The sequence below is a fragment of the Lacerta agilis genome, chromosome 3 (assembly GCF_009819535.1).
Source record: "Lacerta agilis isolate rLacAgi1 chromosome 3, rLacAgi1.pri, whole genome shotgun sequence".
NCBI lineage: Eukaryota > Metazoa > Chordata > Lepidosauria > Squamata > Lacertidae > Lacerta > Lacerta agilis.
Window position 1 is genome coordinate 36662500 of NC_046314.1, and position 19803 is coordinate 36682302.

Consider the following 19803-nt stretch of genomic DNA (forward strand, 5'->3'; position numbering starts at 1 on the left):
CCCTTTCATCTTTTAGTATGGTAGCACCTACAATTTGGAGCTTCCTGCCTATTGCTTTTGGGAAGGTGGAGCAAGAGATAGAGAAGAGGAGAAGAGAGGTGACAGAAGAAGAGGTATTGGCAGGGTCCACAGTCTCGCACTGCCTTGAAGTGCCAATTTAGAAATACTTTTGTCTCAACTAACCTCTCTACCTGCTTTCAAAACTGATGAAAATAACTAAAAATTATACCACTTAAAAAATAAATTGCTAAACTGTTTACATAGAGTGGAGTTCAACACACTGCTAAGGAGATTGTTCCATCAGTGCAAGCATTTCTGCTCCCCATCAGAACCATCTCCCCTCCTCTCCACTCCCCCCATCTGCTGTCCCAGGGCTTCTCCAGAGGGAGAGGCATGGAGTGGGGCACTGGGGGAGAGTCCCATTGTGCTAGCAGGAGTCCTTGCACTGGCTTCTGCTAGCAGAATGGATGAATCGAATCTGGTCCCCAGAGAATAATAAAATGACACACAGCAACATTCAGAAAAATTCCCCAAAGCCAAGTAAACATCGAACAAAGCTACAGATCACAGAGAAAACTGATTAGAAGATTCTGAAATGCTAATGTACAACAAAATGTTTCCTAGAATAAAATGCCTTATTTGCTTCCTTAGTGAGAAGGGAACACTTACCCCCTAACTAGAAAGTGAATAACGTTATCACTTACCTAAATCCTAACACACGGATTTCTTTGAATCCTGCAAGTTTCTCAAATATCTTTTGCATCTATTAAACAGAGAGGGGGGGAAAGTTAATTATATGTTCATTCTTCTGTCAGGGGAACTAACAGATGTTAGCTAAATAAGCATTTACTCCCAGCAGAGCCTATGCTAGCATTTGTAAAACAGAACTTTGGAATTTAGAAAGACCATTGGGGAATTTGCTTTCGTTGCATGCTTAGTGGAGACCTTAATTAAGCATTTTAACTTGGACATGCTGAGATACTGTTTAGATTAATGGACAAAGCCCTGCAACATTGCAGCTTTTCTCACCAAGTGAGCCTGTATGCATTATTGCCATAAGGTTACAGAGGGCGTTGTTTAAGCCCAGGTCCTTAGTTTTGAGGACCAGGATTCGCTCCAGTTTACATGAAGCAATATGGCAGTTTGATTTCCGCTCAGCATGTGCAGGACACCAAACTCCACTATCAGCCTGTTCAGTCCCTTTATGGTTTTTGATGCATCCTTAAACACATAAAGTGAATGAGGTAGGAACATGTGTTTGCAAACAAATGCATCATGGCCATCCAGTTTATCAGGGAGCCTGGTTTAGGTACAGCTGTTTAGAGTACACTTGGTAATAAATCTAAGTTGGTTACCATGTTGTGATATAATGCAGGAAACCGTATGACCTAAGCTTTCAGACCTAAGATCAAGGCATTTTGCTGCCCGAGGCAATGGGCAATAGGGTGTCCCCTACCCATCTACTGGAATGACAGTGAAATCTGATTTCACCACTGCTGGCAGAGCACTGTTCACCACTGAAAGGCTAGCACACACACACACACATGTGGGTTCCCTTGCACCCCCAATTCTGCTGGTTCACACTCAACCGAGACCATTTTTTGCAGTGTGAAACCCGTGTCACCTTGGAAAGCCACAAGCACATCCGATTTAAAGCTTGTGTCTCCCATTCGGTTTCAGAAGTGGTTTAAAAGGCTTGTATAGCATCACTTATGAAAATGCCCTTCAGCTTCCTTCCTGCATGTAACAGATTGCTTTGTGCCTGGGTCTTCTCACATGGTGACTATTCAGTAGGCATGGTGCTTGTTTACTAATTAATGGGTTTGTGTATGCTAGTCCTATCAGAAGGGCCATGATTTACACCAGTGCCACCGTGCTCTCCTTTCACCCCGAGTTAAAGTGATTGAAGTAGTGCACGGAGTGGACACATAGTCCTACAGATAAAACCGGCCCTTTGAGGGTGACCAAACTGCTGATGCGGCCCCTGATGAATTTGAGTTTGACACCCCTGGTGTATACCATTCGCTCTTCCCAACACCCCTCCACTGCCAAGAATCTGTTACCTGAGTAGTTGCTTCACACCACCTAACAGTAGGCAGTTGATGTGTGTGCCATCCTGGCATTCATTTGTAATTCTTGTGTCCCCCCTCTCCCTGCACTTGAGGCAGTTAAATCCCATAAAAGAATTTAACCACAGGTTTGAAGCAAAACACTTCTTTAGTTCATGAATGACCAACTTCCTACATCCACAAATCATTATTAGAAAAGGTTTCCACTGTGTTACACAACAATCACTTCCTACACCTGATAAATGACATAAGGTGGTTTATTTCCAGTGACTAAGTGATGGGTATATATGAAGACACTATAAAGTGGGATGCAGGAGATAATGGCTGAACCTCATACATGGATGATGCAGAGAGATAAAAGCCCACCCAAGTGAGCCAACCAATCTAATGGCCTTCTCCTAAATCCACCGACTTATAATGCAGCCTAATGATCCATCCTAGCCCACTTGTTCAGGATGCATAAGACAAATGACAGAAACATTATTAGGCACTTTGTTTCAGTAGATCAGGTTGTGTCAAAGCTGTGCTGACAGTACTGGGGAGGAGAGAACAATTACAGAGAATGGCTACGTTGCCTTTCTGACATCACTCTCTTGTGGAAGATGCCCTCAGTGCCCTTATTGAGTAGGCCAGATTCCTTGCTACGCTCAGCGCAGCCCATTGTCTTCCCCTCTCCTTCTGGGCCAAATGCACACTACTGCTGCAGAGAGGGCAAAGCAGGCAGTGGGTGCTGTTCCATATTCTTGCCCTTGAATGCTAGGTGAGGGCAAGTGACCAACATTAAAATCAAAGAAGAGGAGCAGGGGCGTACCCAGGATCAAAACCAGGGGGGGGGGCAAGCCATGGTCATTCAGGTTGTGACATTTCAGCACGGAAAGGCGAATGAAACCAAAAATTTTGGAAAATTATATATAATTATAGCAGTGCTTTATTACGGTAGTTATTACAATTATTTGCTGGAATTTTTTAAAATTTTTATTCTAGTTACATGTCTTATACCAGGGGTGGCCAACTCCCAAGAGACTGTGATCTACTTTCAGCAGTGATCTACCCCCGTTTTTTGGGGTTCAGCTCAAAGTTGTTGACCTTTTTGGGGGATGAGGAATGCCCCGTTTTTTAGGGGTTCAGTTCGTTTTTAGATTACTGACCATATTATGTAAACAGCAAACAAAAACAGCTTCAAAAAACAGAAAAACTCCCCCCCCCCCAAATGGCTGAAAAACTCAGTTTCCTAGGATCCTCAGCCATTGCAACTCACCATGCAAGGGAACTATTTCCAAAGCTCCTTTGCAACGATCAGCCGGCGCAACACACACACACACAGTGGCCGGCTGCCGGTCGGCAGAGCTCAATTGTTATTTAGATTTTGGGAGGGGGAGAAAGACCGGTAGTTGAGCTTTTCAGGAGAGCTTTTTTTCCTTTTAGGCTGCCAATAACCATTTAATTATTATTTTTTGCTTCTGGGGGGGCAGGTGCCCCCTCCTGCCCCCCCTTGGGTATGCCCATGCTCTGGAGACTGGCAGTGAGCTCCCTGCTCCAATGTGGACCTCTGAAGGCGCTCGATGACGACGACGCTGGCTTTGCAATACTCCTTCCTTATTTATTTTATTCTATTTATCCCACATGTGACTGCATATTTGTGTTCCAGGTAAGTTGGCACAGTAACTTCCTAGCTAGGTATCTTGAATGACTGATCTTGAGGTACCCATTCAATATCTAAACTCTGTGGACCTTCCTCCTGGCTGAGAGAGGTCTCCTCCCTTTTGAACTTCTGGCACTTGGAGAAGGCCTTTTTATTTCAGCGGGTATTTAAAGTACAGTGGTACCCTCCGGTTGTGGGCAGGATCTGTTCTGGAACTCCGGTCGGATCCTGAGGTTTCCGCAACCGGAGGGACTGCTTTTGCGCACCCACGTGCAGTGGTAGAGCGCTTCTGCACATGCGCGTGGGGCAAAAACCCGGAAATATACTTCCAGGTTTGCTGCTTACGTATCCTGAAGTTTACGTAAGCGGAGGTATGACTGCAAGATTTTCTGATGTTGTGTTTAATTGTAATCTATTTTATCTAACATATCTCTTTCGTATCTTTATCGACCTAGAGACCACAGTGTATATAAATTGTGGAAAGAAATATATATATATATATATATATATATATATATATATATATATATATATATATATATATATATATATATATATATAAACAGTGCTTCTCTTTCCAAGCAAAACCATTACTACAGTGGCAGCTCTTTACAAACATACTACAGGATCTTGAAAACACGAATCACAGAAGGCTTTTCTTTTCTTTTTTTTTTTATAAGATTTTATTATTTTCCAATAAAACACCAAAAAACAAAATTACAACAACACAAGGCATAAAAACACAAGGCATAAAAACAACAACACAAGGCATAAAAACAACAATAAAAACAATAACAATAACAATACCAATAAACATAAAAAGAAAAAAGAACATATACATACCTTAACCATTACCTATCTTTATACTTTCCTTGTTACTAACTTCTTAATTTGGGGACTTCCCCCATTCCCTCCACTGTCTTCAAAGTCAAAAACATCTTAAAGGTAGCTTTATATCTTGTTCATTTAACAATTGCTCGAATTTTTGATATGCTTAACTTTACACAATCATAATCTTAGTCAACTATAAATCTTATCTTAATGTCAAAACTTAACTCCTATTTAACAAATAAATCATTCATTCAAAAATTTTCTTTTGCCAGTTTTATCAAATATAACCCTACTAAAGCCTCTAATTTATCTCTGCTCAAATATTCAATTTTACTGATTTAACTAAATAGTCTTTAAATTTTTTCCACTCTCGTGACACCGTCTCCTCCCTCTGGTCTCGGATTCTGCCGGTCAGTTCTGCGAGTTCCATGTATTCCATCATCTTCATCTGCCATTCTTCCACCGTTGGTATCTCTTCCCCTTTCCATGTTCTTGCCAATAATATTCTAGCTGCTGTTGTGGCATACATAAAAAACACTCTGTCCTGACTGGGTATCTCTTCGTTGGTCATGCTCAGAAGAAATGCCTCTGGTTTCTTACAAAAGGTAACTTTCATTACCTTCTTCAACTCATTGTAAATCTTATCCCAGAAAGCATTTACCGCTGGGCACAGCCACCACATATGATAAAAGGTACCTTTCGCATGTTTACATTTCCAACATACATCTGACATTTTGGTATTCATCTTAGCTATCTTAACTGGTGTCAAGTACCATCTATAAACCATTTTCATTATGTTTTCTCTTAAACTATGACAAGCAGTAAATTTGATACCTTTTTGCCACAATCTCTCCCAGTCGTCCATCATGATATTATGTCCTATATCTTTCGCCCAATCTATCATTGATGATTTAACCAGTTCATCTTTCGTATGCCACTCTAGCAAAAGATTATACATTTTGGAAAGGTTCTTAAAGTTCGATTCTATCAGTTCTGTTTCCAGTTTTGATTTTTCTACTTGAAAACCAACTTTTTTGTCCATCTTAAATGTTTCAAATACCTGATGATAGTGCAGCCAGTCGGGGACCTGGCTTTTCACCTGATCATAGCTTTTTAGCTTAAAAGAGTCCCCTTCCTGCTGCAATATGTCCATATATCTTAACCAGTTTGCAGACATGTTCGGTCTCTTATAGGCCTTGGCCTCCACTGGAGAGATCCATCTAGGGGTCTTTCTCTCTAACAAGTCTTTATATCTAGTCCAAACCTGATACAAGGATTTTCTAACTATATGAGTCTTAAAAGTTCTGTGGATCTTAACCTTGTCGTACCAAAGGTATGCGTGCCACCCAAACATATTATCATGACCTTCCAAGTCCAACACATCGACGTTCTCTAACTTAAACCAATCTTTTAGCCAGCAAAAGGCCGCTGCTTCAAAGTAAAGTCTTAAGTCCGGCAGGGCAAAGCCTCCTCTGTCTTTAGAATCTGTTAAGATCTTAAATTTTATTCTTGGCTTTTTGCCCTGCCATATAAATTTCGATAGGTCCTTTTGCCATTTCTTAAAACAGTCTAGTTTATCCAAAATTGGTATGGCTTGGAATAAAAACAGCATCCTTGGTAGGACATTCATTTTAACCACTGCTATTCTTCCCATTAACGATAGTTTAAGTCTTGTCCAGATCTCCATGTCTTTTTTTATCTCCATCCACAGTTTTTCATAGTTATCCTTATACAGGTTCAAGTTCTTATTTGTGAGATTGATACCTAGATATTTTACAGATTTGACAAAATTGAGGCCTGTGGCTTCTTGGATTCTTTGAATCTGTTCTGCACTCATATTTTTACCTAAAACTTTGGTTTTCTGCTTATTTAATTTGAAGCCAGCTACAAGTCCAAATTGTTCAATTAATTCCAAAGCTCTGGGGACACTGCTTTCTGGTTCTTGCAGGGATAGCATCAAATCGTCCGCGAAGGCGCGTAATTTGTATTCCTTCTCTCCCACCTTAATTCCTTTTGTCTGTTTATCTTTCCGAATCATATTTAGAAGGACTTCCAGGACCGTAATGAAAAGTAAAGGGGAAATAGGGCACCCTTGTCTTGTTCCTTTCTCTACTTCAATCTCCTCCGATATCACACTGTTCACAATGACTTTTGCTCTTTGTTCTGTATAAATGGCCTTAATGCCATTTAAGAATTTTTCTCCAACTCCCATTTTTTCCAAATTCTTTTTCATAAATATCCAAGATACTTTATCAAAAGCTTTCTCTGCATCAACAAACAATAGTGCTGCATCTGTATTTATGTCTCTCTCCAGTTTTTCTAAAATGTCCACAATAATTCTCGTATTATTACTTATTTGTCTTCCTGGTAAGAAACCTGCTTGGTCTCTATGAATATGATCTTTCAGCACTCTTTTCAACCTTGTAGCCAGAACATTTGCAAAAATTTTATAATCCACATTCAAAAGGGATATTGGACGGTAGTTTTTCATTAGAGTCTTATCAGTATCTGGTTTTAATATCAGTGTGATAAAGGCTTCTTTCCACGTTTCTGGTGCCCTATTTCCTTCTAGTATTCCATTGCAAATTTCTCTTAACGGCTGTGATAGCCAGTCTTTCAATGTCTTATAATATTTTGCTGTTAATCCATCCGGTCCTGGAGCCTTCCCCAATTGCATGTTGTTTATTGCATCTTCTATTTCTTGTGTCGTTATTGGGTGGTTGAGAGTTATTAATTTTTCCTCTGGGACCTTTTGCAATCCATTCTTTTCCAGAAATCGGTCTATCTCTGCTTCATCTATCTTCTCCTCCTTGTACAGTTGCTTATAGAATCTCTGAAAACACCATCTGATTTCCTCCGGTTTCTCTACATTTTTTCCATTTACTACCAATTTACTGATGACATTTGCCTTTTGTCTTTTCTTTAATTGCCAAGCTAGTAGTTTTCCACATTTATTTGCAGATTCAAATGTTCTTTGTTTCATCATTTTCACTTTCCATTCGATATCTTGATTCATAATATTCGCATATTGAGATTGCAAGTATTTAATTTCTTTTTGGATTTTGACGCATCTGGGATGTCCTCTTAATTCTTTTTCCTTTCCTTTGATTAATTTCAGCAATCTCTCCATTTCTGCATTTTGTTGTTTCTTCTTTTTTGCCTTTTCACTAATGAGGAATCCTCTCATTACTGCTTTACTTGCATCCCAAGCAATCCTTTTCTCCACTTCTGAGTTCCAATTAATTTGAAAATATTCTTTCATCTTTTTCGCCGCTCTTTCTACTAGCTTGGTATCTCTCATCAATGCATCATCCATTCTCCACCTGAAAGAATCCTTGGAAATCATTTTTAGGTTTACCTGCACCGGATTATGGTCTGAAAGCGTTTTGGGACCGATTTCTGCTTTTTGTAATTTTGGAGCCAATTCATTCGAGATCCAAATATAATCTATCCTCGACCATGACTGCTGCGATTCACTGAAGTACGTTGCTTCTGTTTCTGTGGGATTTTTTAATCTCCAAGAGTCCACCAAATTCAGATTGTCCACCATTTCAAAAAAAGTCTTTGGGAGTTTCCCATCATTTGTTAGTTTTGTTCTTTGAGATCTATCCATTAATGTGGAAACTGCCCCATTAAAATCTCCGAGGCAAACTACCTTATAATCCAAATAATCCAGCAGCAAATCATGTATTTTTTTGTAAAAAATCGACTTTCCATCATTTGGTGCATAAAGTCCCAGAATCAAAAATTTTTCGCCTTGTACGTTAATTTCAATTGCGATGTATCTCCCTTCTTCATCTTTAAATAGCTGTCTTGGGCTATATTTCTCCTTTGCATAAATCACTACTCCTCTCTTCTTGACCTTGTCCGATGATATGAACTCTTGGCCTAATTTTTTGTTCTGTAGTAGTCTTCTGTGGCGCCGGACTATGTGGGTTTCCTGTAAACATATTATGTCCAAATTCTTCTTTTCTATGCTGTAAAATACTCTGCGTCTCTTTGGTCTCTGGTTCAATCCCCGAACATTCCAAGTCATTAACTTGAGCGCCATTTCTTTGTTTATTCCTCTCCTCCAGTTGCCTCTCCTTTCTTTTCTTGTTCTGGATCTTGGCTTGGTCCTGGTGATCCCGACGGTGGTGGGAATACCTCTGGAAACTTGTAGAGCTGTGCTGGATCTAATGGGGTTCCTTTAAAGAATTCCAGATGCTTGTCCAAGAACTTTTGCTTTTCCGCCAGGGACCTTATTTTTATCTTTTTCCCTTCAAACGTAAATGCCAGGCCTTCTGGAAATTCCCAACTGAAGGAGATTTTTCTTCTTCTTAGCTCCGTCACCAGGTCGTTATAAGGAGCTCTTTTTTCCAAAAAAAAATCTGGGGATATCCTTATAAAAGATTACTTTGTTCTGCTGTACCACCAGGTTGTTTCTGTAGTGTAAATCCAGGAAATAATCTCTGTCGTGTCTATCATGCAGCACAATCAAACAGTCACTGACTGTTTTAGTGCTTTTCTTTCCTCTGGAGCCTCTTGGTCCAAATCTGAAGGCCTTCACTATGCGTGCTGAGACATTCACCTCTTCTAACTCCCAAAAAGTTGAAAATAGTTCCACAATATAGGCTCTTAGGTCTTCCCCCTCCAATTCTGGAAGACCCCTTATTCTTATGTTTCCTTCCCTCTGATGTAGTTGCAGAAAAGCAAGAGACTCTTCCACAGTTCTCTGCCGTGTTCCAATATTTTCTAGCTGCTCCAAATCTAAATTGTCCAGTTTTTCCTCCACCTTTTTTATTTTTTCTCTGACCACTTTGATTTCCTCAGAGTCCTTTTTTAACGTAGTCACCTCCTGCCCAATTTTATTAATTTCTTCTCTGTTCTTTTTTACATTTTCCTCAATTTGACCAATTGATTTTTCTAAAATCTGGGTAGAGGTTTTAATATCAGCCTTAATATCCACTTGGAGTTTTTCAATTGCAGAGTTGACTGTGGTATTCACTGATGCACCAATAGTGTTCACCGATTCTTGTGTTTGCTTCAACCCATCGGTGACGCTTTTCAAACCTGCTGCAATTTCTGCAACACTTGCAACCAATTTCTCCATTTGTTCCTGCAGGGTTAAGGAAACAGAGCCTTTCCTTTTTTCAGAGCCAGTTCCTTTAGATCTAAGTTCCATTCCCTGTGGGCTCTGTAACTGTAATCTCAAGGTCACTCCAGTTGCTGTAGTGACAATCTCAGACATTCACAGCAGAAGACCAACAGTCCCAAAAGTAAACACCAGGTGGCCTGCAGCAAGCTTCTGAGAACAAAGAGGCTGCTGAGCCAGGAATCCACAACAGTCCAGCAATCCAACTTTTAGGCAAGAGTTCAGATTTTTCAAAAGTTATAAGTTCCTTAAAGCCAAGAAGAGTCTATTTTAAATAGCCCAAGTCAGTATCTGTTTCTCACTTGCAATGTAACCACCAAGTCTATAAAATAGCTTGTATCTGGCTGCAAAAGAGTCAAAGTATCTCCACTGGTAAACAGTCACTGTAACACTGGAACACCAACAAAGAAAAAATGGCAACAATATATCCCAGCCCGCTACTGACCCGGAATCCTAATCCAGAGGGTGAGGGGCTTCTTCTTTTGCCATGTCAACTGTTTTTGGATCTTTAAACAAACTTTAAACAACTTTTAAATCACTTTTAAGAAGTTTGGCAGAGTTCGCAAAACTTTCCCGTTAGCCGCGGCTTTGATCTTTTAGCGCTACCAAGCTCGCGTAAACAGTTCAAAGGGAACAGGCTTCCTTTTAAAGTTTCCTCTGCAAGCAGTGCTCTTTAAACTTGTAGAATAATCCAATATTTTAACTTACAGAGTTTCTTTGGAAGTTTCTATGTAGGAAGTGCCGGGTGCTCAAGTCTGGCGGGATCGCTGCTTTGATCCTCCGCAGGCAGTCGCTTCTTCAGTCCCGTGCTGGGGCTCCGCTCACCCGATTCTCCCCCTTACGAGGGTAAATCAGGAGCGGAGACAGCACGTCTGGGACCCACGAAGCCGTCGGTCCACGGGACGCTCTTCCCGTGGCTTTAAGGGACCCGTGGCGCAGGCACGGAGATCCCTATCGCCTAACGGAGGACGGAGCCATCGGACTCCCGTCCGCCATTGACTCGGCACCTAACCGGAAGTCCACAGAAGGCTTTTCTGGTACAAGTTTATAACTTTATGGATATCCGAAAGAATCCTACCATACTGAAGCAAGTAACATAAACATTTGCTAAGCTTCATTTTCCCATGGGAAGCTTAGATTGATTATGAGCCAATATACTACTACTACTACTACTACTACTACTACTACTACTACTATTCTCTTGGTTGCCATTTCTTGGTTAATATCTTGTGTTAAACACTGTGATACATATACTATACATGCCCAATCATCATCTTTTTTGTATTTATATTCCACCATAAATGGACCTTCAGGATTACTGACCATCAGGAACACAGACTGATGATCAAATGGTAACTTACCAGAGGTGCTTATAACTACTTGAAATGCTGGCTGCCTTTGAGCTGGATTGGATGAAACCACTTCCCTGACCTGGTCCATCACATGGAGAACAGCAAGTGGAAAAATACAATACCCAACTGTGCAATTTTGACTTATGCACAGTGGTTGTAACTTGGATGTTCTGTCCACGCATGGCTATGCAGGGATGGTCGATGTGGGGGCAGGTACACACTTATTCTCCTCCTCATGATGGGCTGGATCAGGGGAAAGGGAGCAGCCTATCTGCCAAGTGGGCAGGAGAACCACTGTTTTGTTCAACAGTCAAAAGAGGTACCCCCTTATTCTTGGAATATATGCTGCAATGGCAATGCAGCAAACATGTCAGTTAATTTTTTCCCTTTTGCCATGGAAGTGGTGGCAGGGTAGCTACAGACCTTGCCGCAAATAATGAGATCTGTCGCTATCCATTTTGCATCAAAAGCTAGAGAACTGAGAGCATTGTATTTGGTTAGCATCACCCACTGCATTCTTAGATTCTCTTTCTGGAGGAAGCCAATGGGTCTAGACATGAAAGACAGAGCTGTGAACAATTTCATTGATGAATACTTCATCTCAAGAACAAAGCTGCAGGCCCTTTAAAGCAGTCAGTGGCAATTTCAGTCAATACATATACATTTGGACTGAAATTATAGATTGATAGATACATGCAAACACACACTTTTCCCGTTATTATTCATACACCTCTCTCAAAACTCGTTTAAAAGCTGTTGGACTGTCAGTTTATTAGTTCTCAGATCTCAGTAGGTTGTTTTACAATGTGGAAAGTTTACCCACAACTTTGCATAAAAATTTGTGTTACATTCTAGGAAGAGGTTATTTGCAAGTTTTTTTCAACGCACTTTGAATAAGCACTGCATTTGCAACAGATTTAAGAATTCAAAAGGCAAAGCGAATACCCCAAAGCAGCATCCCCGCAATACCTCCCTCCTCACTTGCTATACTGACTTTTGCTTAACTTTCAACTAAGCAACCTTCAGATCATTAATTGCTGGCTATTAAATAGCTAATGAAGCATGCAATTAGCCTTAGTAATGATATAAACATGCCATCTCTCCTCTAACTCAGAGGAAATGGGATAATGCCCAAATGAATAGAGGAGAATGTGTGATTTTGGGTCCCCTGGCAGCTTCCTTTGAAAAGTAGTTCAGACAACAGTGGCTAATTTCATTCTACATTCGTATTTAGATTGCTCATTAGGTTTACTGTTGAAATGAAATCGCTACAAAGTACTGTCCATTAATTCCTGATGAGGCTCAAATGACTTTTCCTAATGGTGTGTAGTTCGACTAATGCTCTCTGCTGACTGGGTATCTCTATAGTCTGCTGCTGAGGGGATGCAGGCAATGGGGGAACAGATGCTTAAACCACCTGAGGAGAAGGAGTGCAGCACAGTGGTATAGGCCTCTCATAGGCCTGTACCATTTCGGAACATGCCCAGGGGATTTGAGCTAGAAGCATCTTCCTGTTAAGTTTGTTTGTTTGCTCTTTTTTTACAAGCACACATAGTTCTATTATTTTGTCTATTTATTTAAAATATTCATATGCCACCTTTCATTATCAAATCTCAGGGCAGTTTACAGAAAATATTAAAACAGTAGTAAATGAAATACAGCAATCCACATCAGAAAAAATAGAAAACACATCTCTAAAGGTCTCAGCATCTTGCCTCAGTAACAAACTGGATGAGAGCCAACAAACTGAATGTCAATCCAGCTAAGACCGAGGCACCAAGTGGTTTCCTAGACTTGATGGATGAGAGGTGGCCTGTTCTTGATGGGGCTACACTTTCTCTGAAGGAGCAGGTACATAGTTTTAGGGTACTTCTAGATCAATTGCTGTCACTTGAGGCTCAGGTGGCCTTGGTGTCACGGAGTGCCTTCCATCAGCTTCGGATGGTGACCCAGCTGTATCCCATCTGGACAGGGATAGCCTAACTTCTGTCATCTATGTTTTGGTAACCTCTAGGCTAGATTATTGCTATGCATTATACGTGGGGGGTGCCTCTGAAGACAGTTCATAAATTTCAGCAGGTGTAGAATTCAGCAGCCAAGTTGCTCACCGGGGGCAAGACTGCACTTGCTGCCAATTAGTTTCTGGGCCCAATTCAAGATGGCTCAGCATTGCCATACCTCAAGGACCACATCTCCTGCAGCTAATCAAGACCCTGTGGTCATCATAAGACCCTTCTTCATTTGGTCCCTTCACATGAGGTCCAGAGGGTGGCAACATGAGAGTGGGCCTTTTCTGCAATGGTTCCCTGTGGAATTCTCTCCCCATGGAGACTGGTCTGGCACCTTTATTGCATACCTTTAGGTGCCAGGTGAAAAAACTCCACCTCTCTCAGGCCTTTGGTTAATTAAATATTTTATGGCCTTTTAAACTGGGAGGGTTTTGTTTTGTTTGTTATTATGTTAATTATTTTTTTGTGTTTTTATATGGTAAACCACCTTTGATCCTCAGATGAAGGGTGGTGTGTGTGTGTGTGTATGAGAGAGAGAGAGAGAGAGAGAGAGAGAGAGAGAGAGAGAGATCAGCAAATGCTTGGTGAAATAAATGTCTTTAGCAGATGTCAAAATACAAGTAAGGTCAATATCTGTCATATTTAGGGAGAAGGAATCCCAAAGGCTGGGCTCGACAATGGAAAACACTACATCGTGTTCACACATGATGTCTCCTGCCAGACCAAATTTTCCTAAAATGCATGAACAGGCATCAGCTAAGGGATTATGAAGAACCACCCCCTTTTCCCCTGGTAAGTTTTAAGCAGCAGCTTGACACAATCACTTTTGTGATCTCCCTGATACATCTAAAGATGAAGTAAATGTGTGTGTCAACATGGGGTTCTCCAGGGCCACATCATTTCTACCCCACAAGATGAACACCACCTCACAGTTCCTCCTGCCACCATGTCTATAAACAGCAACAGAGAATGTACAGTTCATATAATTTGAGCACACCTAAGTATTAAACCCTGAACGCAACCAACCAATCACATATTGTGGGGCCTCTCAGGTACTTGACCACCTCCCCCTTCAAACCTGCAGTCTCAGGTAGGCAACCAAAACAGGAAGTTTGAATCTCTAGGCAACCATAGATGCATAGGAGCCAACTCCTAGGGCCACGGGAACTTCAGACCCCATTAGAAAATATTTGAGGGGGCTGCCCCCCCCGAGGTTGATGGGCATTCTCATTCAAATGGTGCGTGTGGATTGCATCATTTGATCAATTATGTGGGGCAGGGCTTACCTGGGCCCCCACAATATTTTATTCAAGTTGGCACCCCTGCATGGATGGCTGTTGGTTTAATGGCTCACAAATTGTGCAGGGTACCTTTGCAGTGTTGGATGTAAGAGTTAGGAGCAAGGGGTGTTCTCTATTTTGAATGATTGAATTTTTAAACTAACTGAGGTTCCAACTGATATAAAGAGCAATTACCATAAGGCCAGAATGTCGTCACTGTTACTGCTTCCTGACAGCTAGTGTGGTCCAGGGTAGTAGAACATCAAATTGTTTCTGTGAAATGTGGGTTCAGGTTCTGGTGCTGGGTTATCAAGCAACCTGGTTCTTGGACACAGTGCCTATGTACTTTAAAAACACCAGTCATTGGTTTTAGCAAGGTTTAATTAGTTTGTATGGCAGAAAGCTCTTTACTTAGCTTGGCATCTTGATATTGATTTGACACTGGCATGCACATGTACAAAAACTTCTCATGTGGACTGAACAGTTGGCATGGACTGATGCATCTTCCCCACTGAAATGTGGGACTGCTTATCATTTGCTGAAAGCACAAGACCTTCCCATATCAAATCAATGAGGTTTAAAAGTGCTTAACTTGCCTGGATTGAGCTCTTCATTATTTCCTTGCAAATTTGAACTACTTAGGAAACACAAACCTAAGCAGCTTCCCACAGATTTCAGTCTAAATAATTTCACTACTCTATATCAACACACAGCAAAGCAGACAACAGACACTTTTCTTATTTATCACTGTCTATAATGTCCCACTAAATAAACCCAAACCAAACCAACCTTCTAATCAAACAAGCGTAAGTTGTATTGTCATTGAATAACTCAGTGCTCTTACTTGAAGCTGAAATTTTTCAGCTAGTTTCTGGTATTGAGGAGATGCAGGATCACTCAGTTCTGGGGTATACTCTTGGTCAGTGAGGGTCACACTGAACTCCACCATCTGCTCCACAGGACGTTCGGGGACTATGTTCGGGACCTCTGGCTTTGGCTCCTGAGAAAAACAGAAGAGGAAATGAGTTGCCATCCTACCTGGGCAACACCCAACATCCTGTATACTGAAAGTGAACTCATTATCTGACTGCCAATCTTATGTGATCAAAACAGCACTATCCACACACAAGACAGAGGTATTATTAACCTGTGAGGTTAGCAGAAGCGCGTGCGCGCGCACACACAAACTTTGGGAAAGGAGACAAAGTAAAAGGAGGAAAAAGTCAAAGGGTTTGGGGAGGAGGAGGAGAAGAAAAACAGAAAACCAGAGAAGGGGAATAGAATACTCTGGAAAATGGTATGGCAGGCTTGCGCTTCAACAGAAGCACTCCACACTACATCATCTTGTTGCAGAACTCACTAACATTATTTAGTTCTATATTTTAAAGAAACTTTGGGTGATATTTCTTAAAGATGCATGCACATGTCATTTAAAAATAACTGGGCACAGAATCTACACCAACTGATTTTGTGTTAAAAGGCTGGATACAGCACTAATCTCTAAAATCATGAATATTTATGTGTATATGAATATGAATATGCGCATATTAATCACAACTTCCTAGAAAACTGTCAGCATGCAAATGTCTGTATTTTCCAGTGTTCTGAAATCCCCATAGAAGCAACATCTCCCAGTTTTAGATTGATACAATCAGTAACAGCATCACAACAAGGAGAAGTACCAGTCACTGCTATTTTCAGCGGAGACTTTTCCAAGAATAAACCAAGTAGGGTGCCCTTAGTGGTTCTGATGCCAGCCACTGGTTTGCTTGGGTCTTCCCTTGGGTTGGTGGGTAGGGCTACTGTGATGATTATGATGAGATGTAAGCATTTGACAGGATGTAAAAAATATGCAAGTTTAAATAACATCTATCCCAATACTTCATTCCCTCACTGCCCAGCTATGCTGCAAAAACCGAGAGGTGCATCCCATGATAACTTGTAATGTCACAGAGGATGCTCTGGTGAGTCTGAAGACAACAACAGAAGATTTATAGCATCCTCTATGAAAGGGCTATTGGGGAGCACATCACAAAATGCACACAGCTTTGCTAATGACCCTAAACATACAGGTTTCTAGAATGATTGCATGAATGGCATGGGGCAAGTTGGAATAGTCCTGACTGCAACATACAATGGACCGAGGTATGTTCAGCTCAGGGCTTTGTGGTTACTTTGTGTATACCAGCCAGTATTTCAAAGTATTCCTTACATGAATTCCTGGCTGGCTTTCCCCTTGACCAATGCTTCCTCAGTGCCTTTTCCCTCATTCCAAGAAGCTAGAAAAGAAAACTTTGATTGTTTTCCCACCTAGCAAAGCATAGGCTTCTGTTTGTGTAATGGGAATGGATTATGCAATAAGGACAAAAGGCCTTGATTAACATTGGTGGGTGAAACCTTTGCTTTAAAGCCATTTCAAATGACCATTATTTTCCACAAGTGTGGGCAGGAAGCATCATTCACAATTAGCTCACAGGAGAGACGCTAATACAACATTTACATCATAACTGAAGTGAATATAGAGAAAACCTAATGGGTTTCTCTAATGGCACACAAGTCACTGAGTCAGAAAACCAAGAGCAATTGGCTAGCGATATTGAATGTTAATGTGACCTCACCTTCACAGGAGCTTTGGTGTCATCGACAACGGGGCCTGTAGGGGCTGCTGTGTGCAGTAAAAGGTAGAGAGGGGTTAAAAACAGGTGTGGGAGTTCTTTCTTTGCCCAAGAAGAAAATAATGCGAATTAGCAAAATAACAGAACCAATTTGAACCTAAGCAATGAATTAAAACATATATTTACCTCTTGTGGTGCATATAATTCAAGAGAAACAAAGGCACAGATTGGGGTGACAATATTACGCACTGAATTCACCATGAGTTAATAGAGATAGAACTTCACTTTAAAGGCCAAACGACACATGCCACCATTCAAGCAATTAACAATTATGTAAAGAATGTTTTGAAGTAAATACTGGTAGGCATAAGGGCCCCAATTCAGATCAGGAGCTTGACTGTAGTGGGACTGTAGGGGTTTAAACCTCCGTTCCTCTGCTGCAGCCCCAATCCAGATTAGGAGCCCTGTACCTACTATTGCACTAGAAGAAAGACTGCTGGTGCAAGTGGAAGGTTTTATTTCAATGCAATTAGCAGGTACAGAGGGAGGGGTCCAACACAGACGAGAACCATAGCAGGGGGCAAAGGTTTTGAACCCCCTATGTCCCTGCTAGGATCACACTCCAAAATGGCCCCTTCAATGCTGCCATTTACTTTTTGAAAGCCATTCGGGCAATTGCATGAATTACCTCCAACAACATACCATCAAACCCCATCCAGATGAAATTCTATGTTGCCAGTTTCCTGCCTGATTATTTCTTTTAGCAAACCGCAGCAGCTTTTCTGGGAAGTATTTTACAGCAGAAACAAGATGAATAGCGCAGAGTTAAATGCTCTGGTTTAAGCACTGAAAGATTAGTTTGTAGTTAAGGGAAAGATATGAGACTTACAATCCAAAAATATGCCATTAGCATATTTCACTTGCGACACCCATTATATTTCAGAGTTCTGAACAACAAGTAACAATAATACTCAGGGTTAATGGATAGACACATATGGCATCTTTTAATTTACCTGTAGCAACAGAAGGTTCTTCAATTTTTTTGCCACTAGTTTTCTCTGTAGAAATTTCCTCTTTTCTATCAGAAAGAAATAAGGAACACTGTAAATTATGCAGCAAAGATGAAAGGAACAGGAATTCTTTCCTCTTTGACATACAGATTAAGGCCTTGATTCAACTAAAGGTATTCTCTAAAGTTCTATTGGTCTCAATAGGCTAATGAATCTTCTATTTCACTCTCCTTTGCACTTACATCAATGGAACTTAAAACTGCTTATGTTGGCTGGGCAGGTGCCTTAGTTTTATAGACACAGCCCAAATAATGGAATAAATGTTTCTAAATACCCCCATAATTAAAACAACAACAACAACAACAACAACACTATCCGTGAATGAATCAGTCTGTTTTTGGTCTCTGTCCATTTTTGCAGTTGTTTATTCATAAGTTAATTCCATCCTGATTCTGTTTTTTTTTTAACAAATCCATACAAAAAAATCATATATATATATATATATATATATATATATATATATATATATATATATATATATGCTTTATCACAAATGCATTTAAATACATTTTCTATCTCAATGTAGAATTTTCTAAACACACTGGGTGAGATTCAACTAATGAGTCCTATTAGTGGAAGTCCTACACAAAGGACTTGCACAACTTGCTTTCCCCCGCCTCTACCCCCCCTCCCAAAATTGGCTCAAGGTGGGGGTGGGGGAAATCCCCAGAACAGGTGATTGTTCCATCCAGCAATGTTTACTGTGATATCGAGTTCCCTCCATTTTATCCTAAAATAAACATTTAAAATGTGTATACAGGGCCGTCTTAAGCATATCTGGCGCTGTGGTGTGAAGATCCATCTGGCGCTCCCCATTTCCCATGCAAGAGGGCCGGGCGTGGCAGGCAGCCGGAGGGCGCAGTGCGGCAGGCGGGGATGCTGCCAGCTGTGCTCCGCCTCCTTGGCCGAAGTGGCGCTGCCGTCCAGGGAGCCCTGGCTGCTGCGCTGATGGAAGGCTCACCGACGGCCTCCCCGCAATGGCCAAATAGCCTGAGAAGAGGTGGGCGAGAGCGGCACTGCTGGTGGGGCAGGAAGGAGGCTCTTGGCGTGGCGTGGCGTGGCATGGCGGAGGTGCCTTCCAGGCCGTGGTGCCTTGTGCCAGTAGCCTCTATGGCTAAGACACCCCTGTGTGTATGTCCTTAAAACCAAGAGCTACAGTGACAAATTCAGAGAAGTGTGAAATCCAAAGCCCTGTGGAACGTCCTCCCATCAGATGTCAAGGAAATAAACAACTGACTTTTAGAAAACCTCTGAAGGCAGCCATGTTTAGGGAAGTTTTTAATGTTTGATGGTATCGTGCTTTTAATATTACATGGACTTGCTTAAAGCTGGGGATGGGAATTAAGGGGTTATACCAAAATCCTTAGGAAACCAGTGGGTTCTGAGGAGGGATTTGAAATAAAAAGGTGGTTCTGCTCTCATAGTCAGAAAAGGAGCTCAGACACAGGGGGTGGTGAGGGATAACAACCAGCTCCATCATTGCCAGCTATGCCTGCTTCTAAGAGAGCAAAAAGCTGAGGCTAATAGAGTTGGAGGAGCGAAGGTCATAAAGGGGTATAACAGAAAACAAGCAGAGAAAGGTACGGTGAGGCAATGGTGTGAAGGCCTCAGAAGGAAAAACCGATTCACATACAAAGTGCACCAAATGTAGCCTCACTTCAGTTTGCACTTGTAATGAACTCTCGTCAGGGTTATTTTTTAGGCAATGTAAAAGACTGCTTCTGTTTCTTTCTATAGTGATGCGTGAACTGGTCCGATAACTCAATTTTTCTCCATTCACGCTGTTCCTTTACCGGTACTT

The 19803-nt window shown here is 41.3% G+C and overlaps 1 protein-coding gene across 6 annotated transcripts in view; it reads right to left on the reverse strand.

Annotated features, from left to right (window-relative positions):
* IMPG1 (interphotoreceptor matrix proteoglycan 1) overlaps positions 1-19803 on the reverse strand; it is a 78001-nt gene that overhangs the window by 34820 nt on the left and 23378 nt on the right. For all 6 annotated transcript variants that reach the window (XM_033143277.1, XM_033143274.1, XM_033143273.1 and 3 more), the window contains exons 5-8: positions 17946-18010; positions 16936-16982; positions 15162-15317; positions 705-763 (exon numbers count right to left, since the gene is read on the reverse strand). In XM_033143277.1, coding sequence (XP_032999168.1) covers positions 705-763; positions 15162-15317; positions 16936-16982; positions 17946-18010 — 327 coding nt within the window. The remainder of the gene's footprint in view (positions 1-704; positions 764-15161; positions 15318-16935; positions 16983-17945; positions 18011-19803) is intronic.